Source organism: Hyperolius riggenbachi, chromosome 5 (genome assembly GCF_040937935.1).
Source record: "Hyperolius riggenbachi isolate aHypRig1 chromosome 5, aHypRig1.pri, whole genome shotgun sequence".
NCBI lineage: Eukaryota > Metazoa > Chordata > Amphibia > Anura > Hyperoliidae > Hyperolius > Hyperolius riggenbachi.
In genome coordinates this window covers 207937039-207949460 of record NC_090650.1, presented here as the reverse complement: position 1 = coordinate 207949460, position 12422 = coordinate 207937039, and the positions used below count along the sequence as shown (strand labels likewise).

At 49.5% G+C, this 12422-nt stretch overlaps 1 protein-coding gene across 2 annotated transcripts in view; it reads left to right on the top strand.

Annotated features, from left to right (window-relative positions):
* PIGM (phosphatidylinositol glycan anchor biosynthesis class M) overlaps window positions 1-12422 on the top strand; it is a 45770-nt gene that overhangs the window by 18680 nt on the left and 14668 nt on the right. For both annotated transcript variants that reach the window (XM_068236653.1, XM_068236654.1), the window contains exon 2: window positions 12183-12420. In XM_068236653.1, the coding sequence (XP_068092754.1) occupies window positions 12220-12420 (201 nt within the window). In that variant the 5' untranslated portion in view covers window positions 12183-12219. The remainder of the gene's footprint in view (window positions 1-12182; window positions 12421-12422) is intronic.

Sequence of the window (12422 nt, the reverse complement as noted above, 5' to 3'; positions counted from 1 at the left end):
CAGCCGCCTGCAGACTCTTGCTTCCAGCCGCCTGCAGACTCTTGCTTCCAGCCGCCTGCAGACTCTTGCTTCCAGCCGCCTGCAGACTCTTGCTTCCAGCCGCCTGCAGACTCTTGCTTCCAGCCGCCTGCAGACTCTTGCTTCCAGCCGCCTGCAGACTCTTGCTTCCAGCCGCCTGCAGACTCTTGCTTCCAGCCGCCTGCAGACTCTTGCTTCCAGCCGCCTGCAGACTCTTGCTTCCAGCCGCCTGCAGACTCTTGCTTCCAGCCGCCTGCAGACTCTTGCTTCCAGCCGCCTGCAGACTCTTGCTTCCAGCCTGCTGCAGAACCTCTCGTCCAGCCTGCTGCAGAACCTCTCGTCCAGCCTGCTGCAGAACCTCTCGTCCAGCCTGCTGCAGAACCTCTCGTCCAGCCTGCTGCAGAACCTCTCGTCCAGCCTGCTGCAGAACCTCTCGTCCAGCCTGCTGCAGAACCTCTCGTCCAGCCTGCTGCAGAACCTCTCGTCCAGCCTGCTGCAGAACCTCTCGTCCAGCCTGCTGCAGAACCTCTCGTCCAGCCTGCTGCAGAACCTCTCGTCCAGCCTGCTGCAGAACCTCTCGTCCAGCCTGCTGCAGAACCTCTCGTCCAGCCTGCTGCAGAACCTCTCGTCCAGCCTGCTGCAGAACCTCTCGTCCAGCCTGCTGCAGAACCTCTCGTCCAGCCTGCTGCAGAACCTCTCGTCCAGCCTGCTGCAGAACCTCTCGTCCAGCCTCCTGCAGACTCTTGCACCCAGCCGCCTGCAGACTCTTGCACCCAGCCGCCTGCAGACTCTTGCACCCAGCCGCCTGCAGACTCTTGCACCCAGCCGCCTGCAGACTCTTGCACCCAGCCGCCTGCAGACTCTTGCACCCAGCCGCCTGCAGACTCTTGCACCCAGCCGCCTGCAGACTCTTGCACCCAGCCGCCTGCAGACTCTTGCACCCAGCCGCCTGCAGACTCTTGCACCCAGCCGCCTGCAGACTCTTGCACCCAGCCGCCTGCAGACTCTTGCACCCAGCCGCCTGCAGAACCTTTCATCCAGCCACCTGCAGAACCTTTCATCCAGCCTCCTGCAGACTGTTGCACCCAGCCTCCTGATGAACTTTGCATACAGCCATCTGCAGAACCTTGTCTCCAGCTTCCTGCAGACTCTTGCTTCCAGCCGCCTGCAGACTCTTGCACCAAGCCACCTGCAGAACCTTTCATCCAGCCACCTGCAGAACCTCTCATCCAGCCTCCTGCAGACTGTTGCACCCAGCCTCCTGATGAACTTTGCATACAGCCATCTGCAGAACCTTGTCTCCAGCCGCCTGCAGACTCTTGCTTCCAGCCGCCTGCAGACTCTTGCTTCCAGCCGCCTGCAGAAACTCTCATCCAGCCGCCTGCAGAAACTCTCATCCAGCCGCCTGCAGAAACTCTCATCCAGCCGCCTGCAGAAACTCTCATCCAGCCGCCTGCAGAAACTCTCATCCAGCCGCTTGCAGAACCTCTCATCCAGCCTCCTGCAGACTGTTGCACCCAGCCGCCTGATGAACTTTGCATACAGCCATCTGCAGAACCTTGTCTCCAGCTGCCTGCAGACTCTTGCATCCTGCCAGCAGAACTTTGCATCCAGCTTGCAGAAACCTGTATTCAGCTCACAGTCTTCTTACTTTCGGTACAGCAGTGGTTAACTTCATCTCTTCCTGCCAGATCTTTGCAAACTACAATTTCTGACATGTCTACACAGCCTACAGCTCCTGCCAAGTCTGCAAGGGACAGCACTTCGCTCCAGCCACTGCCAACCAGTTTACCAGCCTGTCCAGGTGCATCTTTGCCAACCAGTCCAGCTGCATCTCTGTCACCAGGTCCAGCAGAAAGTTTGCTATCCTGCCCAGCTACATCTTTTCCATCTTGTGCAGCTGCATCTTTGCCAACCAGTCCAGCAGTAAGTTTGCCAGCCCGTCCAGCTGCATCTCTGCCCTCCTGTCCAGCTGCATCTCTGCCCTCCTGTCCAGCTGCATCTCTGCCCTCCTGTCCAGCTGCATCTCAGCCATCCTGTCCAGCTGCATCTCTGCCAACAGGTACAGCGGAAGTTTTGCTTCAGCCCGCACAGGCTTTGCGTCAGCCCGCACAGACTTTGCGTCAGCCCGCACAGACTTTGCGTCAGCCCGCACAGACTTTGCTTCAGCCCGCACAGACTTTGCTTCAGCCCGCACAGACTTTGCTTCAGCCCGCACAGACTTTGCTTCAGCCCGCACAGACTTTGCTTCAGCCCGCACAGACTTTGCTTCAGCCCGCACAGACTTTGCTTCAGCCCGCACAGACTTTGCTTCAGCCCGCACAGACTTTGCTTCAGCCCGCACAGACTTTGCTTCAGCCCGCACAGACTTTGCTTCAGCCCGCACAGACTTTGCTTCAGCCCGCACAGACTTTGCTTCAGCCCGCACAGACTTTGCTCCAGCCCGCACAGGATATGTTTCAGCTTGCACAGACTGTATTGGGGTGTCTACCAACGGTCCAGCCAGGTGCTCAGCCAACGGCCCAGCAAGGTGCTCAGCCAACGGCCCAGCCAAGCGCTCAGCTAATGGTCCAGACCCCTGAAGCCAGCCAGCCTGTTGCCACCCTGCCTGAAGCTTTCCAGCCTGTTGCCACCCTGCCTGAAGCTAGCCAGCCTGTTGCCACCCTGCCTGAAGCTAGCCAGCCTGTTGCTACCTTGTTTGATGCCCACCCTCTAAAGACTTTTGTTGATGCCCACCCTCAGACTTTTGTTGTTCCTCAGCTCCTACAGACTTCTGACAACAAAGCCCAGTTTTGCAGACCTCTGCTAAAGCCAAATCGGTTGTCCTGGTGGAGGTATACTATTGAACTGTTTGGCTGGAGACTTGTTTACATGCTGTCCTTCCTGCTGGTGTCTAGTCCACTGCCCTGCTTGATGACATCTGCTACCTGGTTCTGCCTGCTGCCTTTCCTGATATCTGGTTCCTGGTCCTGCCTGCTTCCGTTTCTGATGACATCTGGTTCCTGGTTCTGCTTGCTGCCTTTCCTGATGACATCCAGTTCCTGGTTCTGCCTGCTGCCCTGCTTGATGACATCTGCTTCCTGGTTCTGCCTGCTGCCTTTCCTGATATCTGGTTCCTGGTTCTGCCTGCTGACGTTCCTGATGACATCTGATTCCTGGTCCTTCCTGATGTTCTTCAGACTGCTGTGCATCTTGCCTTGTTGCCTGACGGTCTCCAGTCTGCTGTCTGCCTTTTCGCCCAATGTTTCTTGGGATCCAGGTGGATGTAAATTGGTAGTCTGGTGGAGCGTCCTGAGGCCGCTCCTCAAGGGGGGGGTACTGTCACGATCTGTTCCTGCTGGTGACGTTTGTGAACTGTATGGACTTCCTCTGTTCACCAGCAGATGTCCCCTCATTTCAAGAACATTTTACATTCCTCCTGAAGTTCCCTCTGCCCACCAGCAGAGGTCTCTGTATTCAAGAACTGTCTCTGCAGCCTTGGAAGAGGTCACATGACCATCCTGCAGAGTATATAAGTCCAGCTACAACAGAACACTGTTGCTAGTTCATTGATGTGGATAGCCCTAGAGCCTGTGTTCTGGTCATTGCTCCTGTTACCTGCTTCCTGATACCTGTTTCCTGTTACCTGTCTGCCTGTTACCTGATTGCTTGATTCCCTGGTTTATGATATTGGCTTTGTCTGACTATTCTTCTGCTCACTGATTGTATTGCTTGATGTCCTGGTATCTGATCTCGGCTTGTTGACTAACCTATTGCCTGCTGCATATGTCCTGCGCTTGGTTGTATATTATCCTGTGTATATATTAGTTAGTTAGCTTAGTTAGACAGGGTTCGGGGTTCACTGTGTGCACACTGTATATATTATTATTGGTTTGTGTATGTCTGATCGCAAGACAATTGCCTGCAATCATATTGCTAGTTGTACAATTCATTTGTATTTATGTTCATGCACCAATTGCAGCATCACTTGTGTATATATCCTGTCCTTGTAAATAAATCATTACTTTATTTCACATTCACCCTGGTTTTGGTCTTCAGTATTTCCACATTAAGTGACATTCTGCATTCAGTGCAAATCTGCATGCACTGCTCGTTACAGCGCTGTAAAAGACTTGTTGCAAGTTATTGCAAACGCTTGATTGCAGTTATTGCTGCTAAGGGTGGCCCAACCAGTTATTAGGTTCAGGGGGCAATTTCTTTTTCACACAGCTCCATGTAGGTTTTGAGTTTTTTTTCTCACTAAATAATAAAAACCATCATTTAAAACTGCATTTTGTGTTCAATAATGTTATCTTTGACTAATAGTTAACGGTTTTTGATGAGCAGAAACATTTAAGTGTGACAAACATGCAAAAGAATAAGAAATCAGGAGGGGGGCAAATAGTTTTTCACACCACTGTACGTGAATGTGAGGAGGTAATTGTAGAAGAGGATAAAAGAAGTTCGTGTGCAGATCTGAGATTGCGGTTGGGTTGGTATCTGGAGACAAGTGAGGAGATGTACAGGGGAGAGAGATTGTGGAGAGCTTTGTAGGTTAGGGTTAAGAGTTTCAACTGAATCCTCTCGTTAATTGGTAGCCAGTGAAGAGCTTGACATAGAGGAGCAGCAGAGGAAGAGCGAGAGGAGAGATGAATAAGTCGAGCAGCAGAGTTCAGTACAGAATTGAGCGGTGCTAGTCTGTTAGTTGGAAGTCCACCAAGCAATATATTGCAATAGTCCAATCGAGATATAATAAGAGCAGGTACTAACATTTTGGTTGTGTCATGGGAGAGCTAAGGTCGGATACGTGCTATGTTTTTGAGTTGGAGATGTCAGAGCTGGTTTGGGAGTTAATGTGAGGAGTAAATGAGAGAGAAGAATCAAATATTACCCCTAAGCACGGTGCTTTGGGAACTGAAGTTATAGACGTGTTGTTAACATTTATTGTAATATCAGGCAAAGAGGTGGACAGGGATGGTGGAAAGACTATTAGTTCTGTTTTATTAATATTAAGTTTTAAGACGCGAGAGGACATGAAAGAGGAAATAGTGAACAGGCAGTCGGGAACCCGTGTGAGGAGGGATTTAAGGTCTGGGGCCGAGAGGTACAGTTGTGTATCATCTGCATATAGGTGGTATTGAAAACCAAATGAGTTGATTAAGTTACCAAGACCGTGCATGTAGATGGAGAAGAGAAGGGGACCGAGGACAGAGCCTTGAGGTACCCCTACAGACAAAGGATGTGAAGAGGAGGCCTGATCTGAATAAGAAACAGTGAAAGACCTTCCAGCAGGGCCGGATTTACAGCTCAGGAGCCTATAGGCACAGAAGTTGTGGCGCCCCTAAACTCCGCCCCTCAGCAAAGGCCCCACCCCAAGTCACGCCCCCTATTTTTATGAAATAAAACCAGACAAGGAAATGCAGATATTCCCAAAGAAAAATACAGAACAATATGCAAATATTACCAATGATATACAGAATTTACAAAATATAGGACAATATTACCAGCAACAAGCCAAATACAAATCACAAGGAAATAATACGAACAACACAAAAGTTGTATATGGTCTCGCGGGCGGGCCCATGGCTCAGTCATTAGGCCAATCACTACACTGCTACTCAGCGAGTGCAATGATTGGCCTGATGATGGAGCAATGGACTTGTCCATGAGACCATTGGCTACAGTGATAACATAAATTACCAGGGCTGTGGAGTCGGTCCAAAAATCCACCGACTCCGACTCCTCAGTTTAGGATTCCACCGACTCCGACTCCACGACTCCGACTCCTCTAATTTGCATATTACAATTTTGTTGATTAAAAGTATGTAACATGAAATTCGTCTCTTAACTGCCAACGCTTAGGAATTTTACAAGACAACTGAAGTGAGAAGGATATGTAACTGCTATATTTATTCCCTTTAGACTAAAACTAGTCCTTGGTAAGAGTACTTGTAAAAGGTACAAACCGGAACAAAGAACATCTATCAGGCCCTAGGCAATGTAAGTGTGGGTACATGTAAGAATGATGTGCAGGTACTCTGCAGGGGAATGAGGAGATTGTAAACAGACAACACCTCTGTGTTCAATGTGCACAGCATTCTCAGTAGATCCCCTGCAGCTCTGTGGAGAGTGCATATGTAGAGTATAGTACTACTGCGTAACAAAGTAAACCTGAGACAGATGAAATTAAAGTTTTATACATACCTGGGGCTTCCTCCAAGGCTCCAGCCGCCTTCAGGATAATCAGTCAATCGTTGTCCTCCTCCACCACCTGGATCTTCTGCTATGAGTCCAGGTACTTGAGCCAGTCAGGCGTAGTGCGCATGCACACACTCCGCCGCCAGGAGCATACTACACCTGTGCAGCACTATTGCGCAGGTGCAGAATGTTCCTGGCTGTGGGAGCGGCATGCGGCCGGAGAGCGCTGACTGGCTGATTTACCAGGACTCATAGCAGAAGATCCGGGTGGTGGAGGACAGTGAGGGACTGATTAGCCTGAAGGGGGCTGGAGGAAGCCCCAGGTATGTATAAAACTTTACTTTTCATCCGTCTCCGTTACCCTTTAATTTGTAGTCACCAAACCAAATTTTAATAACATATCAAATTATTTGATTTCATGAGCAAAGAGAGTGCATACATTTGCATAAATCAGCATCAATGCAGAATTATTTCCATCTCGTTGACCATCTCTATTAGTGACACGGCTACACATCAGGCTTTATTCTTACAGCATAGATGTTATTAAGTATATATAAGAGATTCCTGTGTACACATCATATATACAGTCACAATCAGATATGTATATCTGACCTTAAAAATACGGGGACTGCTTTATTGAAGCAGCACAAGTAACTCATTTTGATTGGTTTATTTCATTTTTGTGGACTAAGCACAGCTATTACTGTATATATACATTATTTTTAATGACTATTATCTGAGAAATAGAACATTTTATCATATTTTCTATTTTAATTACAGTTACAAATTCATTAGGAGTCGGAGTCGGTGCATTTTTTCCCGACTCCGACTCCAGGCACCCAACATTGCCCGATTCCACGACTCCGACTCCACGACTCCGACTCCACAGCCCTGTAAATTACTGTACATCATCTTTGGCTGAAGCTACACTCGGGACACAGTGTGGCATGGAGCTGGGGGAATGCAGAGGATTCAGGAAGACAGAGGGGGACACATTGGGACATCGGCGCACAGGGGGTACAGAGTAAGACACGAGGACAGCAAAGGGGGACACCAGGAGGACACGGGGACAGCACAGCACAGGCATGGGGGACAGCGGATGACACTGGAACAGTAGAGGACACAGGGACAGCAGTTAACTTACCCTTGTCGCTGCCTATAGCCAATGTTCTCGACACTGTTTCATGTCCCTCCAATACCTCCACCCTCTGGGTTTGAAGAATTGGAAAGATGGAATGCTATGGAAAGCAACGTGGAGCACATTGGCTATAGGTGGCGGCTAGGATAGGTTAACTGCTTCCCTGCCATGGTCCGCACATTGAAATCATACTTTGGAAAAACACCAAAGCTCATCCCCAATTAGAAGATGTCCTTTCTATATAAATAGTATATAATTAATATCAATATAGCTAGAATATAATGCTAGCTATGATAGGAATTACAGGGGTACGTATAGAGGGTGGGCACAAGAGGAATGCACAGAGAGTGGGCATGGAGGTATTGCACAGAGAGTGGGCACAGGCAGAAGATGCCTAGAGAATGGGTAAGAGGGGGAAGCACAAAGGGTGGGTGCAGGGGGGCACACAGGGGGGGCATGGGTGGGGTATGCACAAAGGGTGATCATGTGGGGGAAGCACAGGTGGGCACGGGTGGGAGAAGCATAAAGGGTGGGCAGAAGGGGAATGCACAGAAGGTGGGCACTGGTGGGGTACACACGGAGGGTGGGCATGGGGGGAGCACAGAGGGTTAGCATAGAGAGGGTGCGCATGGGATGGGTACACAGAGGGTGGGCATGAGGGGAAAGGACATAGGGTGGGAATAGAGGGTGCACATGGGCTGGGTACACACATAGGGTGTGCATAGAGAGGGTGCGCATGGCCTTGGTACACACAGAGGGTGGGCATGAGGGGGAAGGACAGAGGGTGGGCATAGAGAGGGTGAGCATGGTCTGAGTACACACAGAGGGTGGGCATGAGGGGAAAGGACAGAGGGTGGACATAGAGAGGGTGCGCATGGGCTGGGTACACACAGAGGGTGGGTATAGAGAGGGTGCGCATGGGCTGGGTACACACAGAGGGTGGGTATAGAGAGGGTGCGCATGGGCTGGGTACACACAGAGGGTGGGTATAGAGAGGGTGCGCATGGGCTGGGTACACACAGAGGGTGGGTATAGAGAGGGTGCGCATGGGCTGGGTACACACAGAGGGTGGGTATAAAGAGGGTGCACATGGGCTGGGTACACACAGAGGGTGGGCATAGAGAGGGTGCGCATGGGCTGGGTACACACAGAGGGTGGGCATAGAGAGGGTGAGCATGGGCTGGGTACACACAGAGGGTGGGCATAGAGAGGGTGAGCATGGGCTGGGTACACACAGAGGGTGGGCATGAGGGGAAAGGACAGAGGGTGGACATAGAGAGGGTGCGCATGGGCTGGGTACACACAGAGGGTGGGCATAGAGAGGGTGAGCATGGGCTGGGTACACACAGAGGGTGGGCATGAGGGGAAGGGACAGAGGGTGGACATAGAGAGGGTGAGCATGGGCTGGGTACACACAGAGGGTGGGCATGAGGGGAAAGGACAGAGGGTGGACATAGTGAGGGTGCGCATGGGCTGGGTACACACAGAGGGTGGGCATAGAGAGGGTGAGCATGGGCTGGGTACACACAGAGGGTGGGCATGAGGGGAAGGGACAGAGGGTGGGCATAGAAAGGGTGAGCATGGGCTGGGTACACACAGAGGGTGGGCACGAGCAGGGTACACACAGAGGATGCACAGGGTGGGCGCACAAAGGGTGGACTGGGCATGAGGGGGAAGCACAGAGAGGCACAGAGGGTTGTAAAAAGAGTGAGTTAAAACAAAGTGAACAAGCCAGTCAGAGTAGATTACCTTCTGTCACTGACTTTGACTGTCACTGTCCTCCTCTGTATGTCCCCATCTTTGAAGCAGGCAGGGCAGGCTGATCTCTGGCTGTTTTTCCTGGTCTTCCGTGTGCTAGCTGACAGCTACCACAAAGCTCTTTTGATGGTCTCTCTGCTGTCCCCCTCCTCCTCCTTCTGTGTGGCTCAAAGTGCTCTGAAGTCCAGACACGCTCCAGTGCTCCTTCACTCTTCTTAAATTTCGCGGTACAGCTATAGCTGTCCATGTGTGACACGGCAGACACGCAGCCTCCGCAGTCACCAATACTAGAGGAGGAAACAGGGAGGCGGTGCTCTGCAAATCTTATGCTGTCACACAGCTCTTGCCGGGACTGCTGCAAACTAATCCGCTCCATAGCAATAGCTGCCCGCTTGTCTGCACGCTGAGTATACGGTACAGACAAGTGGGCAGCTATTGCTATGGAGCGGATTGGTTTGCAGCAGTCCCGGCAAAGGCGGCAAGAGCCCAGCCCCATCTCTCCCCCACTGCCATCAGCCTTTCCAAAGCAGCCGCTAGGAGTGGAGAGCCGAGCCAGGAGCAGAGCGGTGAGTGACATCACACTTCCGCTCTGCTCAGAGAAGGGGACAGACAGTCGGGGAATTTCCGCCTCTATCAGATAAGGCGCCTGTAGGCACGTGCCTACAGTGCCTTATGGTAAATCCGGCCCTGCCTTCCAGAGAGGTAGGAAGATATCCAGGAGAGAGCGAGGTCCTTTATTCCTATAGGTGAAAGGATCTGTAGGAGTAGAGTGTGGTCGACAGTGTCGAATGCTGATGACAGATCTAGAAGGATGAGTATGGAATAATAGCCTTTGGATTTAGCTGTGAGGAGATCATTAGCTACTTTGGTGAGGGCTGTTTCTGTGGAGTGGTTTGGCCGGAAGCCAGACTGGAACTGATCAAGCAAGGAATTTGCAGATAAATACTGACTTAGTTCAGCATGAATGTGGCGTTCAAGTAATTTAGATGCAAATGGGAGAAGTGACACTGGGCGGTAGTTAGCAAGTTCGGTGGGGATCAGCAGAACAGCCAGGCAATGTGCATTATTTAAAAGAAAATAAATATGTCAGCCTCCATTTGTCCTTCACTTCGTGTTCCCATTAAAGCAAACCTTTGATCTTCCAAAACAAAAAAAAAAGAGCAAGAGCGGCTTCTTCGATCCTTACTGACCCCCCCCCCCCCCCCCCGCTGGTCCGAGATCATCTTCTTCTTTGAGGCTGCGCTCCCATCAGTATATGAGTGAAGGCTAAATGCAGAAGCCTGGAGATGCTTGAGTGATTCCATACTACTGCACCAGCCATCTTGCTCCACTGCGGCCCGAGCGCCACCAAGTGAACATATTCAACAAGTCCTTGTCGAATACGTTCAGATGGTCCCAACACTGGAATGGCAAGTTCGTGTGGGATGGGGGAAGCCTGGGTTTGTACTTTGTACCTATTTTGTTACATTCCAAGCTGTAGGCCTAATGGTTTTTTATCTTATTTTATGTGATGGATTTATACAAAATAGTCTAAGTTGGAAACTTGAAATGAGAAAAATATATATAAAAATGAATTTTAAGAAAATAATAAACTGAAAATTGGCAGGTGCATATGTATTCACCCCCTTTGCCAAGAAGCCCCTAAAAAGTCCCACTATAACCAGTTGCCTTCAAAGGTCACATAATTATTGAAATTAAGTCTACCTGTGTGCAATCTAAATGTCACATGATCTCCCCAGTATAAACACACCTTCAAAAAGGTCCCAGTGGCTTTTATGCTGGGTCTACACGCTGCGATGTTACTTATCAATTGATAAGATCCAACAGGTCCAATCTCGCTGCCGCTCGATTCCCCGCGAGCGGACAATAGCGGGGAATCGAGCAGAAGATAAGCGGGTATCGAATCCGACACGTGCAGGGACACGGCGGGTACGTGCGGGGATGCGGAAAAGGCGATCCGGCGGCTAAACGAGCCACCGGATCGCTCCGTGTAGATGGAGCATAACACCGCTAAACAAGAGGCATCACACTATGGACACCAAGGAGCTCTCCAAACAAGTCAGGGATAACGATAAAGTACAAGTGAGGGACAAAGTTGTTGAGAAGTACAAGTCAGTTGGGTTATAAAAAAAAAAAAAAAAAATCTAAGGTCCTGCTTAATTTTTTCTGATATTTTACATGTATCTGCAGTGATTCGCGTATAATGCTTTGCAATGGCATCGGATAGCACCGCAAATGGTTACAGGAAGTTGTCTGCAGTCATGTCTAAGCTGTTACTTACTAGGCAGATTGTGTTAGATTTGACTAATGCAAATTTTCACGTATGAAAATTTGCATAAAACTCATACAAATTTACATACGAATTTTTGCCAATCAGAAAAATCGCATACAATTTTTTGGACGCGAAAATTTTACACTACAGTGGAAACGTAGCCTAAATATAGCACGGAGTACCATTAAATCGATCACCTTCAAATGGAAAGAACATGGTACCACATCACCTGCCAAGGAGGGCCACCCACCAAAACTCACAGCAGGGGCAAGGAGGACATTATTCAGAGAGACAGCACAGAGAACAAAGGCAACCCTGCATGCAGGAGTTGCAGAGATGGGGGTATCTGTCTATAAGACCACAATAAGCTAAGCAAGAACAATCCAACTTGAAGGAGCTGGAACAGTTTTATCTTGAGCAATGGGCAAAAAACCTAGTGGCAAGGGGATTGCTCTACTCATGTAACTCACAGTATTGCGTAACTAATGGAAGTAAAGGTAATATTGCCATGCGCTGTCTGAGTACAGCAGTGTTAAAAATGTTTAGTGCATTAACTCCAAAATTTGGCAAGCTCATAGAGACTTATCCAAATCTCTGGGTCATGTGACTGGCTATCTCTGAAACTGCTGCATCAAGATATGAAAATTACATAAGTAATGGAGTAGCCCCTTATTTAATTATTCTAACAATGACAAGTCTGGGAAGGTGAACTAGGACTTAAATGCATTTGGCAGTAATTTTGTAGTTTGTCTTACTAGGTACTCATTTTATTGAACTGTGAAAAACATACCTTTTCTTATTTTTAAATCCGGTATTTAGATGACAATTGGATCTTTCAAGATTATGACCCATTTTCATGCTGAGGCAGCTGAAGATGGAGAAGATTGCAATGCTAGCTCACAGTTTGCTACTCAAGCAGAAATGGATGTGGTCAATTGCATTTACTGCAAGAATTATCCTTGTGCTGTATGGAGTCTACCAAGACCACCTGATGTTGGTGAAGTACACGGATATTGATTACCATGTTTTCACAGATGCTGCTCAATACGTCACTCAGGT